The 17,598-nt window shown below is 49.5% G+C and overlaps 1 protein-coding gene across 2 annotated transcripts in view; it reads left to right on the top strand.

The window, feature by feature from the left end:
- The window catches only part of LOC146759657 (uncharacterized), a 28,709-nt gene extending 12,067 nt beyond the window's left edge, over positions 1-16,642 (top strand). The window contains exons 1-3 of one of the 2 annotated variants that reach the window (XM_085556008.1): positions 3,460-3,681; positions 5,812-5,891; positions 14,502-16,642. In XM_085556008.1, coding sequence (XP_085412134.1) covers positions 3,632-3,681; positions 5,812-5,891; positions 14,502-14,689 — 318 coding nt within the window. In that variant the 5' untranslated portion in view covers positions 3,460-3,631 and the 3' untranslated portion in view covers positions 14,690-16,642. Of the gene's footprint in view, positions 1-3,459; positions 3,682-5,811; positions 5,892-14,501 lie in introns of those variants that run through there. The other variant, XM_085556007.1, reaches the window with a different exon arrangement.
- The last annotated feature ends 956 nt before the right edge of the window (positions 16,643-17,598 follow it).

Here is a 17,598-nt window from a genome sequence, read left to right as displayed (position 1 = left end):
GGAATTGAAGCATTTTCCTTTGTCTGTCAAGAAGGAGCCCCAAAGTCTTGTGCCTGGGAGATGGCACGTATTTGGGTATACAAGGTGATATGTTTGCAAAGTACTGATAGGTAGAAACTCGGTGAAGTAGCAGTTGGGATCAGGAACTTCAGGAAATAGTATCAGTAAATGAGAGTACTTGGCAAGTAGGGAAAGGTTTGTGTTTTATTCCAGGTAGAGTGGAGCCTGGGAGAAGGACGAACCTTTTCAGGGACTGGACAGTGTGAGCAGCACAGAACTGTTTGAGTCAGAAGGGACCCCTATAGGGCGTCTGGTCCCACTGCCTGCAGTGCACAGGGACAACCTCAGCTCTGTCACTGTGGGCTGCGAGCGCATCCTGCGTGGTGCTCATGGCACGTCCTGCAGCCAGGCCAGGCTGGGAGCGGTTGGCAGCAGCAGGTTGGCTGTTCCAGCATGCACAACAGCTCTGGGGTTTCGAGGTGTGCCTGACCCTTCTTATGCAATCTGCTAAAATGCCACGTTGTGTAACGCTGTTGTATAAGCAGGGTGCAGGCAGGCTGCAGGATTTCGGCATCCAGGCGGTGCTTTCTGCTGAGCGCTCCCTTCCCTGCAGCACAGAGGGAATCAGTCCCAGGGACTTCCCATCTGCCTCACCATACACCGGCATGCTGCTGGGCACCAGGACACGCTGCTGGGCACCAGGACACGCTGCTGGGCACCAGGACACGCTGCTGGCTCTCTGTGTTGTTTTTTTTTCTGTTTGGAAAGACCGTCAGTGATACCAGCTACCATCTGGAGGCTTTGCGTCAAGATGATGGGTGCTGTTAGGGGCAGATGATGACTTTCCATGTGCCACTGACCCAACTCTTCCTCCCCGCATGCAGGTTGGCAGTTGAGTTGTCTCTGCTGCCTGCCAGTGCCTTACCAGAGGCCTGGGGTGCAGGTCTGGCCCTGCTTTGAGGATGGCTGCAGCACAGAGGTGTTGTCTGGGGGCTCCTTTAAAAATCCAGGAAAGGAGCAGGGACAATTGTCCAGAGCTTGATGGCAGTAAGTGTGCCTGCTAGCAGCTCCCGTGTGGTTTATGCCTTGGGTTATACATCCCTCAACCCCTTTGGGCTGCATGACCTGCCACTGATGTGGCGGTGCAGGGCTACAGATGATCAGGGTGTTTAGTTGTACTAAAAGCATTTCTGCTTACAGAGGCCTCATGCTTTATTTATGCACTTTCTTTGCAGAGACCTGTTGTAATATATAAACACATTCTGTCCAGCACACGGCAGTAAACAACCCAATGACCTGAGATCACACCTCTGTTCCTTGCAGTCTCAGACCTGGCAGCTGGAGCTACATGTGCCTTGAGAGAGGCAGAGGGGACTTGCAGGAGGGTAGGAAATGAGTAATGGTGACTCATCAGTGCTGGGGGAAGGTGGTGGGTGCTGGGGGGCTGCGGTGGTGGTGGCTGTGAGACCTGTTCCTTGGTGCACATCACTGACTGGGGGGGGCTGGGGCTGGTTGGCACAAGCAGCTGATTCCTGCTCCTGCATTTAGCATCGTCTTCCCAGGAGAGGAGCTGATACGGGAATCGTGGTCCTTTGCGAGATGTGCTTCAGCTAGTGAGCGTGCATGCTAATGGGGAACGACTTTGCTGGAGTTTCCTCACTCCCTGCCCTCATGCTTCCAGCCAACATCACCATGGGCACCACGCTACCTTTACAAAGCTGAATCGCAGAGAGAATGCCAGGTCTTCCACAGCACAGGCATCTCAAAGGGGTGCTTGAAATGAGCTCAGAGGGGAAATGTATCCAACTGCCTCTAATCACACTCCAGTGACAATGGCACGATTTGGAACATGGCAAACAGGCTTTGAATGTCAGTGCATTGTTCATAGTGAGATATGTGTCATGTTGCATTAGCTCAGGCCGACAGCTACCAGTGGGAAAATATTTCTGCGAGTTCTTCGGAGTGCCCCCACCTCCTACAGGCAGCGACTTGTGCTGTTGTGGTGGCAGCAGAACTGCCTGGCCACGCTGGGAAGCAAAGAGACCATCTGGTGCTGTGCACGCAGAGTCAGCTGAGTGCTGTGTCCGAAGGGCAGGCGTGCCTTGTTGTGGTTGTGTACTCTGGCTGCTTAGGAGATGAAGCCTGGTTTTATTTCTTGGTAACTTTTGCTCAGGAGGCAGAGTGATGGGGTGAGCTGTGCCCAGATGGAAGATGGCAGCTGGCAGTACTGGGAGCAGGGGAAGCCCTCTTGTTGCTGTCTGCGACAGCGAGCCACGGAAGCCAGAAGCTTGGAGCATGCTTTGGTGAGTGCGCGGTGCAGCGCAGAGCTCAGCCAGCCTTGTGAGTGCGAGTAGCTCCAAGGCACCATGCGGCAGTGTGAGGGTGGAGCAAGCACAAGGTCCTGCACTGCAAGAAGTCAACAGCTGTCTCATGTGAAGGCTGCAGTGCTCTGCACAGAGCCCGCTTTGCAGGGCTGAAAAGCCTTTTGGAGATGTCCTGTACGCCCCTTCTCTAGAAGTGAGTTTCCAGCTCTCCTTTCCCAGAGGCAGAGCTTGGCTGGGCGGCTCACTGTACAGCCTGTGTGCCATGCGGTGCTCGCAGCTCCTGCCTGCTCCCATTACTTTGTTATTCCAGCATCAGCTTTTCTGAGTGCTTCTCTATTTTCTTCCAATGTCAAGAAGGTGAGGGGGTCAAACGCTAATGCAGTATTTCTTTCCTTTCATAAAATGTACCTAGCAGATGAGGAGTGTCAACACCGATTTGTTTTTCAAGTGTTTCTGCAGGATTATTTTCTTGTTAAAAGTGACAAGGAGGTGCAGAACTGTTGGCCTTTAGCCAGAGATGTCATCTCGTCTTCGCAGAGGTGAGCGGGCACAAGATGACAGAGCACTATTTTTTTTGTGGGAAAGATGAAAAGCCGATCCCAGTTTAATCATTTCCTTGAAAAGCAAAAGGTGAACACGCTCCCCATCTTTTTCCAGTTCTCTGTAATGAGAGGCTGGAGAGAGGAGCTGGCAATTAAGCCGTAGTTAGTGCAAGACGGTTCCCTGATACGTATTGTTGCAGACTTGCTTTCAGTACTGATGTAACTGGCCTGAGCGTGGCTCTCCATCTGTAGCCTTTTCATATTCCATTGCGTCTCCTGTCAGCCAAATCTGACGGTGCCTTCAGCAAAAGGAAGGTACTCCTGTCGCAGCCACAGCACAGAGCAGCTGGGGAGACCTGTCCTGGCTCCTGTACTCCCAGCCCAGCTGAGGAAGGGACCTTGTACCCAGTGCTGCTGGTGGGAGCCTTGGCATGCAGTGCACGTCCTGCACTGGGCAGCAAGGAGCCATTAAACGCTGCGCTCCAGTCTTTCACTGCCGATGTTTTCTGGCAGTTAAGGAGACTAATAAATGACTCGCCACTTGACGTAATCATTAAAGGGTCTCTGATGCCATTAAAATCCTCTCCTCTCCCGCCTCCTCTGGGGCCTTGAGTGACCCTCCAGGAGAGGGAACGTTGCTGATTAACGATGCCTTCTGCTGGGTCGCTGGTGGGATGGAGGCACAGGAATGGGGATGGAGCGCATCTGAAGAGCTGGTGGTGCGGGAGCATTGATGTCCAAGAACTCTGCAATTGAGCAGTTGTGATGGCAATAAGAGAGCAGCAATACACTGACAGCGCATCATTGAGGCACAGGTGAGTGGTGGACTCATATCACTGGAAGATGTTTGCTCCTTTTCTTTCAATTCTCCCATTCTTTTCAGATGGTTGGGTATGTCGGGCTTGCTTCAGTTTGGTCAGGCTAAGGCAAAGAAATGCAGTTTGAAAATGATTTCCACCGCAATACTTTTGCTCACAGTCTGTATTTTTTCTTCTAGCAAAGAGCTGCCAGAGCCTCGCAGCCATGTCGTGCCTCTGCAGCAGGGTGATGAGAATAACCTCACATGGCAGAGCTTGGTGCTCCTGTCATAGCTTTGTGCAGGTTTCCCAAGCCCTGCAATAAGGGTGTTAAGGTTTCTAGCTCCTCTTTTCCCTGCAGAACTTGTGTTCCTTGAGGCAGGAGAAGCAGATCCTCCTAAGCCCAACTGTACCTGCATGGGAATGCTGCCCCACAATGCTGCTTCTAAAACCTGATCCTTTACAGTGTAAATAATAATCATAATAAAACTTCTTAGCTTTTCACATGGGGGAAAGAAAAACAACATTGGAAAAATGAATAAATTGGAGCCAGCATCTGAAGTGATCCTTGCAGGGAGATGTCAGCCAGCAAAAGCAGACAGAGCAGGGTGGAAGTGGGGGGGATCGGGGTATTCTTCTGTCATTGCTCCAAGTTCAGAAACCCAAAAAGTTTGGAGGAAGTTGTAGTTAGAGAAGTAATAAAAAGGCAACTGACTGGCATGGAAGCAACATCAGTGGAATTAATGTGTGTAAAGAACAAAGAGAGCAAGACTCAGGCTGTGCAAGAGAGACTCTTTGGTGGGGGAGGTCAGGGTGCTTCCGTCTGTGCTGGTGGAAAGGTGAGCAGAAAAGCAGCAGAGATGAGTCTGGCCTTGTCCAGAGATAAATTAGCAGAAGTAAGTAATCTAGATCCAGCTTCCCATGAGTTCTGGCTTTGCTAACAGTGATATCATACCTCGCTTCTCACAGCTTCTGTGATCTCAGAGCAAAGTATTAAATAATAAGAATAATGAAAAAATCAAGATAATTCTTTTGTTTGGACAAAAAGGAAAAGAAAAAAACAACAACCCCTAAAAAACCCCACCCCAAAACCCCTAAGAGCCCTGAAGTGACCTTTTATTCTAAGTGAAGGAACAGGCATGCTGATGGCTTTTTCAGATACGGAGGCTCTCAGCAAAGCAACCCAAGCTCCAGACAGCACTCCTCTATGGGACTGCAGCCGGCAACGCACACTTGGCCCTATTGTCTGTGGGCTTGTATGGACTAGTCGGTGGGAAATGAGGCATTTCCTTTTTGCAGCTTGCTCACATGGAGTGCAGGAGGTCAGATCCTGCTCTACCTTACGCCTCAGCATTGTGCTATGGCTTCTGCCTGCTTTACACCAGTGTGAGTGGGATCAGACTCTGCGCTCAGGTGTCAGAGAGATTTGACCTTCTGGGTCTTTTGGGGCATCGTAAGTTAAATGTCCTGATTAGCCTGCACTGTAAATCCAACGTTTTAATTCTTTCCATATGTAAGATCCAGTCTAATAAGCCAAGGTTTAAGACCATGCAATCTATTTGGAATAACCATATGGATTAGGAGTCAGACTGTGCTTTTCTTCTTCTTGCATTTATACTAATGTAGAGACATTTGCTAATGTGCATGTAGCTCATGCTGGTATCCATTTTTGAAAAATATTACACCAAATGGCTTGCATTAAAATGTTTGAGAAGCAGTAAAACTGTGAAAGTTTCTTTCCCTCGCTCGCAGAGAGACGCACAACTGTGAAATGAGGCGTCTGCAGGCAGCGCCGTGCCTGGCTCTCCCCACAGCTTTATCTGCAGGGCTGGTGGAGCTCAGCGTTGATGATGAGGCTCACAGGCATCCTCAGGTGGCTGGTTACCCAGAGCCCATCCTCACAGCTGCTCCCTATGCCTTGCTTGTATAGGGTGGCCATTGTCCCTGGGAGGTCCCAGCTGTCCTGCTCTGCCTGTGCCCTGCTCTTGTGTGATGTATGTGGAGCACAGAGCTCACTAGCTTGCTGCTAGCTCTTGCTTTCCCACTCAGCATTCCGTTTCCTGAGCAGTGTTTCTACCTCTCATCTGTGTTTCACCCCTTGCTTCTACTTTTTGTTAATGAAATGGTTGTTTTGTTATGTTCCTGCAGCTGGCAGTATGAGGGCACTGTGCAAGAGGATACACTGAGACATCCAGATGAGCATCGCCAGACTGAGGAAGAGCTCTCAGGTGTGTTGCTGGCTTTGTTAGCTGTTTGTTGGCTTTGCTTCTGTTCTGAACAAGGGCAGCCTTGGCTCCTGCAGAATCAGGGAGCAGTGATGTGGGGGGAGCACCTTCCCCCAGGGGTCCCAGGGGAGGACACACTGATGCTGAAACAAGAAGAGCCCTCCCTTAGCCCTCAGTCCTCTGCTGGAGCTGCATGCCCAGTGACCAACGCCAGATAACTTCCCTTCTCCTCAAGGTATTTCTTGTAAAGATGCATTTCAACTAAAGAAGGAAGCTGAGTTACTTTTCCCAGGGTAGCAAAAGCATCTGGGCTGGGATTATAAAGCAGTCAGCTTGTTATGGAAGCCAGAGTCAGGACCTGGGGTCTGAACGAGCGTTGGAAAGCATTTCCAAGTGGGAGTTGCACTCTGCCATCCGTCATTTGTTCAGACGGAGAAGAGGGAGTCAGTGTGAGACATGGCAACTTCTTCCTCCCTGTCTCCAGCATTAATCTAAATGCCAAAAAGCAGACCTTGTGGAATGCACCAGCATTATTGAAAGCACTAGCCTCTAATTCCATATGGCATGAAAATATCCCCCAGGTAGTGTTTAACAGACACCCAGCACTGTCTCACAGCTTGTAGGTTAATGCAGCCAGCTTGGCTGTTTATTCATGCCGGTATTAGGCCATATTGAGGAGCCGTTGTGTTAGGCTGCCTAAGGTGACAAGAGAGCCCAGGGAGAGAAGAGCGCGGCGGAGACGATCCAAACGCTGTGCTGGAAATTGTTTATTGAAAGGAAAGGATCATATTACACTCAATTTTTGCTGAGTTTATCTTGGTTTTTATCAGATTACACGCGGGATAACTCATCAATATTGTGATCCTGCTGACATGTAAGTGAGCCGCTGCATAATTCATGGCTGCTGCAGAGCTCCGGCAATAGGAGGCACATATTTAATTAGGCACTTCACCATTTCACTCTTTTGGAGCAGCTCTGGGACTGAGCCCATGGTGGCGGATGCTGCAGCACCTGGGCACTCTGCAGCAGAGGGGCTGTGCTGCACCTGGCTCCTCCCCAGCGGGCACGTTTTCAACAGGTTCCTTGCAGCAACAGTGCTGAGTTCAGAGCAGAGCCCCAAGTCATTAAATAACACTGTAATAGGCAGAAAGTGCAAAGAAAACTCAGTAATAGCCTGTTAATTTTTTAATGCCTTTATTGAGTAAGAGACAAAGTAACTAATTCCCTTCCCTGCGCTGAACAGTTCAATGAATGAGCTGTACAAAGTTTGGAGCAGGTCAGGATACCAGAGCTCTGATTCCTCTGCTTTGTATTGGAGTACAGGCAATTTTTGCAATGCTTTCCTCCCCTGGGCAATAAAGGAATATTATGTCCTCTGTCTTCCTCACTGCTGATTGCTATCTGCCCTCATGAGGCTGTATTTCAGTGCTCCAGAAAGCATTTGTTATATTTGTAAAGCGGGTTGATCTATATCATAGAATCCTATCATAGAATGGCTTAGGTTGGAGGAGACCTTAGTGGTTTCTCGGCCCCAACCTCCTCCTGTGGGCTCCTGCCCAGGGCCCCATCCATGGCCTTGGGCACCTCTAGGCATGGGACATCCCCCACCTCTGTGGACTGTCCTGCTTACAGCCAGTCATTCAGTCTATTTGCCTGTTCTGTGGTGTTGTCAGCAAGAGTGAAACTCCAAAAAGTTTTGGTTCTGCTTCCACAGATCCTGAAAGGTTCCTGTGGATCAAGGTCTGGTGAATGGAGGAAGAGGAAATAGGGGCGTTACCTTCTGCATGATGTACAGCTGATGGGACGGGCATATTTTGACCTACTCTGCAATGTTGTTGATTAAGGTATCATTGGCCGTGTGCTGGTTCATCAGCAGATGGGGCATCTTAAAATTGTCCATATTGCATGCAGTGTTGCGGTGGGAACTGGTTTGATCTCAACACCTTCCTGTAGCAATGATGCTGAATTACACATCCAAGGCTGTGTGTGTGCCTTCCCTTCTTTCACAGGCTATTCAAAAATGGATCAGGGATAGTGAGATTTTTTCCCCCCCCATTTTTGTGGTGCTCTCCTCCATTAATTTCCTGGTTGTAGTACATTACTCATGGATAATTAAGAGTGAGCTATTAATACAACATTTAATATTCAAGTGCAGTGAAGAGGAGAGAACAATAAGTCAAAGAATCATATACCGCAAGACATTTTGGTTTGGTGATGAAATTTTTTTGCTGGCTTTGGCTATCAGAGCATAGTGCTGCTTCCATTTAAGTATGGTCCTGAGAACTTCATTTATTGATAGAATACAAATAGGACACTAAATCAGGGGAAGTGAATTTGAATTGCTGGCCATATATACAATTACAAATGAAATTGGCTACTTCTATCTAGTGTATCTTAAGTTAGGAGAATTATGTTAGAGATGGCTAAAGAGAGCTTAGAGTGTCTTAAAATTAATGAGATTGAAGTCTGTCTAGGAGAAGAAATTAATGCTAAAATGCAGCTCTAGCATTAGAGACTGCTTTAAAGAAGTGCTCATGCTTTGCTCAGATGGAGAAATGCTGGGCTTGTAGGCTGTGCACCAGTGTCAAATAAATGTTTCAGCCTTTAGTGCATTCTCTTGCCCCATCATCTCCATACAGTGAGGATGAGTTCATTGCCTGGAATAGAGAGGAGGGGGAGGCTTGAAGCCCAACTCTTAGTGCATGGCTGGGAGCAGTGCCCATGACAAAGCACAGCGTGCAGTTTAACAACCTCTCCAGGTTCTGATGTTTGCTCCTGTGATGCAGTGGTTTTGATTGCTGTGTCTGCAGGGTTGTGCTTTTCAAGGTAGGCTTTCAGGCTGCTACTTCTTCATTGTGTTGCTTTTCTGCTTGTGCCACAGATACAGGGGTGTGCTTTCGAGATGAGGATGTCCACCTCATCTCCTGGGTGGGAGATAGTGGCCAGCTCTAGAGGAGATGAGGCGAGCAATGCAATGCAATGCAAGACAATGCAACCCTAACTCTAACCCTAACATGCAACCAGGAAGGTAGGAGCCTCAGCACAGCTGTGTCCTGCCTTGTGCAGCCCCAGCTGGGTGAGAGCAATGCTGGGGCTGTGGTGGGAGGTGGCTCTCCAGGCTGTGCTCTGGGTACATAAGGGTGTCAACAAGTCAAGCACGTGTAAAGGTTGCCATTTACAAGCAAGTAATTGTATGAGTTAGAATGTTGCCAGCTGTGACACAGCGCAGGATGTTGTTGTTTGTATCCAGTCCATTTGCACACTGTGAGAACATGAGTCCATGCCTTTGGACAGAGCCATGATGCTGCTGCCTGCCAGCAAGCAGCAGCTCTTTTGTGGTGCCTGGTTCAGCTGCATCACCAGGCCAGATGTTTCCCTTTGGCATAAGGGGTTTGCAACAAGAAGAGAGTGGTTCTTCTGGCTCTTGTATGTAGAGTTCCCATCCAATTTTGCATATAGGAATGCCCCAGCGTGGGGTGTCTAATGGCGAGGACAGACGCACCCAATCGTACCCACTTACATGTGCAAACACCACACGTATGTAAACACTCACACGTTTTTTTGTTTGATGAGCTGAATAATTGGTTGTTTACAGATCCGAAAGGGTAAGTGTGCTTCTGACCTTTCTGCAGGAGGGTTGTTTATAGTTAATAATGATGCTGCTAACTACACCCGTTCTGTTAATGGGGCTGTTCTCTCCTACGGGCAACCTCTGTGCTCGCTGAATCCTAAATACTAGGTCCCTAATCTCTGTAAGGCTTAAAAAAGAAAGGATCCCGACCATTCTGAAATGGGGGATGTAATTAAGCATAGGCACTATATTGATTCCCAATTAAGCAGCAACAAAACAAATTATTTGCTGGTATAATAAAAATGTTGTCAGAGTGTGTTGACAGTATTTAGGCAGAAAGCTTTCCCCAGTCCATTGTGTACACACATTTATATGTGTCATACAAATAGCTGCATTTGTCAGGAGAGCCGCCCACTGTAAAATTGTGTTTGCATCTTTGGGAATGAGGCTGTGTGGAGCAGCACTGCTTTGCTGTAGTTTCTCCATTTCTTGAGGCTGAAGCAATGTGAGCGCGTGTGCGAAGCTGAGAGCAGGAATCTGGGGGAGGGGAAGGGCTTCAGCAAACATTTCCTTACCAAAACAGCCCTGACCTTTGCAGTACTGGAGCTGTCTGATACAACAGGCTGAACCTTTCCAGACAAGAGCTCCAACCTGAAATGCTTCAGAGCAGAATTGATGGCTGCCGCTTTGGCCCCAGTGTTTACATCCAGTGCTCGCTTGGCCGCTGATGCGAGGGAAGGAGAGGGGCTCATTTTGGTCATGAATGAGAGGGTCTGCTTTGCCGTGCTGGGGACTGAATGCTCTTAATTGAAGCTGAGCAAGGAGTGTGTTTGCTGTTCCTACAGCGCATCACTGGCGGCATGGGGAGCCACTCTGAACGGGAGGAGATGCTGCTGTTTGTGTGTCCTGTGGTGAATAAAATTAATCAACTCTTTATGTCTGAATGACAGCCCAGGGACTGTACTTGTGCTGTAGCTCGGTGTGGAGTGGCTTCATCCCAGTGCAGGTCCTCTGGGGCCTGGAGCTTTCGATTCATTAGTTGTCAGGCTTGTAGGTGGATTCTGCATTAGGCCTTTAATTTAGTGTATTGCCATGGGCTACTGACCACATGACACTCCTCAAATGTGAGCAAATCTAACGAGGATCCGGGACTGCTCTTTAATTTGGTGAGAATAACAGAGTGAATAGGGGCCCAGAGACTGTTAATCATAAAGCAAAACTAGTTGAAACCAGGTCAGTTGGTGCTGATTTTCAGTGTAGTGTGGATGGAGAAGTCGGTGATGGAGTTGAAGCCGTGGCTTTGGAATGTGGCCCCAGTACCAGGCTAAGCCCTTGCCCCTGATACTGGGGACACTGGTGGGTGGTGTCCCCTCCTATGGGAAGCACTGTCAGCCCCAGCCACCAGCAGGAACACACCGTTGTTCCCGTGCCCTGTTGTCTTACCTTGCTTGCTCCTCATGCTAAGCACCATCCAGTCCCTATGGTTAGATTTGTTTCGTACAATAAACAAAATCACGCTGTTCTCCTGCTGGCTGTTCCTGGATGAGGTGTTACTCCCCTCTGCATGAATCACACGGATTTATTGCCTTATACTGGAGTGGTGCCTGAGCTCGGCTGGTTTCTTTAAATCTTTTTTGGAGAAGGGTGAGCTTCGGGAGAGGGGGCACAGAAATCCTCTGTAGTAATTCCTGTTGACTGCAGTGACCAGTGAGGCAGAACTGATCAACTGCAGGCTTCCCTGCTGCTGAACTCTGCCAACAAAGTGCTTACATCTGCTTTTACGCTAATGGGAACTTTATGGACTGGTTTCCCCCCACAAGGAGCGAATTCCAGCAAGGTCAAAATCCAGAAAGTTGCCACTTGACACCAGCAGTGAAGCCCTGAGCCAGTTGGAGGAGACAAGGTTGCACAGAGGATCTTCTGGGGGTATGAGAGCTAACTTTATCACATGCAACTGATAGGCTGGAGCCCTCCCAAATGCTCTTGCTGCCATCCTGCTCCTGGGCTGCACGGCCCCTGGTTTAGTCCCTGTGACTGCTGTGTGGAGCAGAGGACTTTCTGTGGCCCGATTTGGGAGCAGCGGGCTCTGCAGTAACCTGCCAGCCACCAGCCCTGCAGGGCTTTGCCTGTGTGGGCATTCCCAAGAGCACATTATGGAACACACATGGGAAAAGCTGCCCCAAGCCCAAGGATACTTGGCAAAATGGATAAGCAGTGATACAGTATAGGGAGGCTTTGGGTGCAAAGCTGTTGGCAGCTCTGACTTTGGGGTGCTGCTTGCACAAGCTGTGATGCTGGGAGGCTTGCTGTGGATGTAGACCTCCTAGGTCCAATTTGCACATTGTATCTTGGAGCAGGAGCTCACAGGAGGATGGCACAGGGGCAGCTGGCAGGCAGCCTGCCTGTTATCTATGCACAAAGCCACGGATGTTTGTGCTGTGGGTGTGTTGGATACCAAAAATGTGCAATGATTGCTTTAAGAGTATGTATCTTTTTGAACTTAATGAATGACCGTTAAGCATTAATGTTTATTAAGGTGATGAATACTTTAATTTGTGTGGAAGAGAGTTTACAGAAACGTAACTTGCATCTACATGAGAGTCACCGTTCATTTTTCAGGGAATATAATCAGTCCAGACAAGGCGTGCTGAGTTGTGGCCTGCAGAATGTGATAGATTATGGACGGTCTCTGATTAGCTGTCTCTTTTTTAATCTAACGTCGCAGAGGCCTAATTGCTTTGACTTTGACTGAAGAGGAGATGGTTCCCTTAGTGGTGCCCGTGGAGCTGTGCCCTGGGCATGGCTTCTCCTGTACCAGGATGTGCACCCCAGGGTGCTCACCCAGGCCTTGCTGTGGTTCTGTGCTACATGGGGTGCAGGTCTCATCATTCCTAAACCCACAGCATTAGGAGCAGGGTGAGCTGAGCCTCAGCCATGCATTGTCCCCCCTCTCCTCCCACTGCACTCTGCAGTGACGGCTGCTTTCCAACAACGGGAGAGGCGATTTCAGAGCAGGCAGCAGTGAATGAATTCTGTTTTTCTCAAGCATTTAGTGTTGCTTTCAGTTTGCTTTGATGATGCCTTCTCACAACTAGTGTAAACAGACTGCGCAACAGGGAGCACTCACATGTGTACAAGAAGCTGCACATGAAAGGCAGAGGCATCTTGAAAGCCATAATAACGCTCTGAGTGCCAGTTAAAGGATTTGTCACTAAGAGCACTTTACAGATAGAAAGAACTTATTAACTAGTGTGACTAACAGCTTGCAAGGTTTAATTGATGTGTGTTTGCTGTCCTTTTATATCTCTCCCCCTTGTCTTCCTCTTGGCACTGGCTCCAGCAGCAGCCTCTGAGCTTGCTGAAGAGTTACCAGCATGAAAGCCAGGGCCGTGCCCTGCTTGCTTGGTTGGGCTGGGGCTGCTCTGATCCCTGGAGCTGCTCCACACCATCCTGTTCCCAGCCGGGAGCCGAGGCCAGGCTTATTTTCTTGCTTCGGGTTCTGTTATTCCTCCCTAAGTGACGCTGAGTTTTTGAAGATAAAGCTTTTCAATGCATGAATAGTATGGATAATTAATGTTTCTGCCAGACAGACCACTCATCTCAAGATTGATTGACTATTAAGGTCATAACGCAGCAGCCACCCACACGCAGCAAACAGTCTAATGTTAGACTTCAGCTTAAGCTGAGAGTTGGTCAGCTGTCCACGGTCACAGTGGGGGCTTCCAGTCATCTGTCAGTGAGTGATTGATTGATGTGGACACCTTCCAATCTTATTCTGATTATTCTCAGCAGCTTGCCTGGTGGCCATTTTTCAGGAGTTGGCAGCATTCAGACCTCCAAGACTCAATGCAGTGACTGCGTGGGGGTTAACCCCTTCCTTTGATCTGAAATGTCTTTGTTACGGGCAGGGATGGCAGCACATGAGGGAGGGGCTGTGTTTATGAGCCCTGCTTACAGAGAACACTGGGAAGCTCCCTGCGACCTCATGCAAGAGCCATGCTTTGACTTTCAGACATTTCTAATTAACTTGGCTTTAGTAAAGCTGCAAACAGAAGATCTGCAGCAAATCCATCTGGAATAGAGCAGATGCAGTGCTTTGTATCCCCACCCCTTATCGGGCTGTGTTCTGTGGGTAGCTTAATGTGCCACGGAATAAACTGTGGCAACACCCTGGCAAATTCTAGTAGCTCAGGTGGGAGTGAGTTTGGTCTTCAAAGAGGGGGAAAAATGTGTATGTAATTGTTCTGGTATGAGAAAGAGCTCTGCTCATAAGGATAGCTCCTGGTTCCGTGCTATGAGCCCACTGGGAGAAAGCCTGGGTGCCTTCAATATGTGCTCATGAGGATGACTTAAATACAGCTGTAATATTTTGTGTATATGTTGTATATATGCACACACATGTCATTTGGAAAGTGAAATTGCAATTATGTGTGCTCTATAGTGTATGTTTACAACATATAAGCATATTGTAGAAGGGGTTGGGGTTTTTTTTGATAGCAGGAATGTAATGGAGATTTCCATTTTCTTCTACATTTTCCAGTGGTTTTTAGTTTAACTGTTTTTGAGGGTGCTGCCACCTGGTTTGTTCGTCTTCCCCTTCCCTTCCCATCCTTGGCTTTAACATTCATAACGTACCCTAAGAATCCTGCCATGGGGAAACATCAAGAGCCCTTTCTCTTCCAAGAGTTATATCTTTATGTAACTCAAGTGCACCATTGCATTTTTATGGCACAATCTAAATGCTGTAACTTAGCAGAGCTAGCTATTGCGCACGACAAGAGAGCTGTGCTGGGTGCTGGTGCATTGGCATGCATTCATCAGGATCCCAGCACAGCCTTGAGGCCCTTTGTGGGCCACAGCAACTGGCTGCACTCTGGTGTTTCTTGTGATGGAAGATGCTGCTCTGGGATGATGGTCCAGAGCCCTTGGATGCCAGCATCTCTGCAGACACAGACTTTGAAGCCCCACCAAGCTGCTGTTAGCCAAGCTTCCATAACTCCTGTTGAGTTTTGCTAACCCGCTCTTCTCTCCATCCATTACAGGTTGCAATTCAACCAAGAGCCACATGGACACCCTCCCAGCTGGCATCCCCAGGCAGCACCATGCTGCCCTTGGTGCTGGCTGCCTCCTGGACTCCAAGGACCAGCTCCTGGCTCACAGCTGGGCAGGCTCCCACTCAGAGCTGCTGCATCGGGTAGGCTCGCTGGCAGCAGCACTCACCTGCACCTAAGTGAGAGCACGAGGCCCAGATGCCTGCTAGACCTGGTTGGCCCTGGCAGGAGGCAGGATGGATGAGTGTCAGCCTTTGTCTGCAGGCAGGTGCATTGTGGTCACACTGATGGAGAGAGTGAGGAAGGGTGTGTACAGGTTTGGAGGGAGTATAGCGAGGGTGTGTTCCACACTGAGTGTGCTGATTCAGTTGCATAAATGCTGCCAGACTGCTGCTTTCACAGAGATTCCCTCCCTGAGGTGTTGTCTGGAGAGAGGGTGCACAGTGTAGGGTGATGGAGAAGCTGACCATCCCTTCCTGAGGTCAGGACTCTCTCCTTATCCAGCAGTGGTGCAGATGGAGTGGCAGCAGCAGCAACATTCTCCCTGGAAGTGGGTTCATTTTGTCACATAGAAATGTGTTGTCTTTCTTTCTGGGGCCTGCCAGGGGTCACCCCTGCTTGGTGCAGCGCATGATCTCATGCATTTTCTGTAAAAGCTCTCTGCTATCATCAGCATTAACAGCTGGGAGATGCAAAGTGCTCTGGGTTTGCCACGAAGTGTAGTGCAAGTGTGGGAGCTGATGAATCTGTTCCCCAAGGGAGAGACTGTAGAGCTGCTCATTTACCTTTGTTAGGCAGCAAACAGATTGTCTGGGCACAGCCATACCGTGGTGAAGAGTTGAAGGGCCCCAGCAGTGCCTGCTGACAGCTCCAGCTCAACAGGGGGGTGGATCCAAACCATGGATCCAGAGCAGTGCTTGTGGTGCAATCCCTGGGATGCGCTCTTGACGCATGGAATGAACCCTGCCATGCAATGGCTTGCCAAGGTATCTCCTGCAACTCATTACCCAAAGGAGAGGTACCACATACTTATGTATGTGGTCCTGTCTGATCTGTAAGATGCCACCGCAATCATTATGACTTTTTTTTTCTCTTGTTTTTTTTGCTCAGAATGTGTGAACATGCTCAATTCAAGGCTAAGCTTTCCATTAAGTCACATAAGTCTGACAAAGAGTTTAAATGAGCACGGAAAGTAAACGGTCACCAGCCTTAACCAAAAAGCCTGAGGCCATGCAGATTCTCCTCCCAGTCCGTGCAGATCAGCTCCCAGTGGTGCTGGGTTGGTGGGTGCAGGTCTGGTAGCATCGTGGTTGTCCTTGGAGCCCATCTCGTGCTGCTCCCATTGCCATTCCTTGTGAATGCTCTGCGTTTGCCAGAGGGCTGCAAATGAGAGGGCTGCCGCGTGGTGTTTCATCACATCCACACATCTTGGTGTCCCCACGGTGTGAGCTTGGCTGGTGTGGCCTTGGGGCTCCTCCTGAGGCAGCGCAGGTCTAAAAACACTGATGAAAAGCTGATTAATCCTTGTAAGCGAGCAGTGATAGCTTCTCTCCAGAACTGAAGAGATTACCACTGATTTGTCATCCTGATTGTTTCAAAGAGAGGTGCAATTAGTTGCTCTAATTTAGCTTCGCTGCTGCTCGCTGAGTGGCATGACAACTGAGATGTAATCAGGAGCTCCGCACACAACGCAGCCACCGATGGGTGCAGCTGTGCCTGCCACCATTTCGCACACCAAGGGTGGGCCCAAAATGGTGGAGCACTGTGTGCTCGTACCCCTCCAACTGCATTGGGCCAAGTGTGTGTGCTCTACTCTGAGACCTGCAGGGCTTCCTATGGAGTAGGCTCCAAGCCACGGGGTTGTGGCTGAGTGCCCTGGAAGATACTTTGCCTGGTGCAATAAAATTAATACTAGCTATAGGAGAAGGTGCGTGTTTTGCTCAAGGCCCTTTCTGAGAGCACTTGTTGGTTTGGAAGAGGAGCTGAGATGCCAAGGGAACCTTGGGCACCCCATGGGCTGGCACTCCCACTCTAGGCAGAGGGGAGGGAATGCAGTAGTTCTATGTCCGTTCCCAGCAAAACAAAAGAATTCAAACTGAGCAAAATAATAAAGATGATGCTCTAAAAACAAAGTGGCTGTTTCTTGGTTTGAAACTGTCTTTTTTTCCCCTTCCCTCTCCCTGAGAAGGAGGCATTTTGTTTGCAGAGAGAGCTGGCCATGCTCACCAACACATGGCTGTGTGCGGGCCCTGGCCAAGCCTGGTGCAGCTGCTGGACTCGTGTTCCCCGTGTCACCCCAAGGTCGTGCATCGCCCCAGCTCCTCCACTTGGCTGTCAGCTGTTGTGCACCACAGGGCAGGCCGCGCTGTCCCTCCTTTCCCCAGTAGAGGTGACACCTTGAGGGGACATGGTGGCAGCTCCTGCCCTGTGCTGTGCCCAGATCCCGGTGCCAGGTGCGCCAAGCTACACAAGTGCCAGCAATGGGGACATGTTCTTGTTATCTTCCCCGGCCCAGTCAAGGTTGGCCCTTTTGACCTGCCTGAGGGGACACACTGGCACGGAGATCACGAGGACATTTAAAAGTGTTCCTGCTCCCCTCTGCTAAATATAAGCCCCAGTAGGAAGCCTACCTCTCACTGGTTTTATGTTTCTTGCCTCTGCCTCTGTGCTCCCTGTGCCTGGCAGCAGGCCCAGCTGTCTCAAAGCCTAAGATGAAAATACCCTTGCAAATCCCACTCATAAAAATACCTGCTGTATTCCCAAAACATGCCTGAGATAGCTTCCAGAGAGGATGGGGAGCTAAAATAAGATGCATGAGCTCAGAGCCCCATTTTCCACTGGCCCCGGCGCTCCTGTGGCTGCAGCACACGGAGCTATGGACTGAAATGGAAGTGCTGCAGCACAAGGTGGCTGTTAGCTGCAACTGTGTGGGCAGCATGAGTGCTGCTGCCTCCAGGATCCTCCTGTGCACGGAGGGGAGCATGTGGGGTGCTGGCTGTGGGGTGCTGACTATGGTGTTTTACTATCAGGGCATTTTGGGGAACTGCATAGTGCTGCTCCAAGCTCTTGTGAGATTCTTATTCCCTAA

The sequence above is a fragment of the Coturnix japonica genome, chromosome 9, assembly GCF_054131305.1.
Source record: "Coturnix japonica strain WE chromosome 9, WE-NBRP24, whole genome shotgun sequence".
Lineage (NCBI taxonomy): Eukaryota > Metazoa > Chordata > Aves > Galliformes > Phasianidae > Coturnix > Coturnix japonica.
Note: the sequence above shows the minus strand (reverse complement) of the source record. Positions and strands in the feature narration are given on the sequence as shown.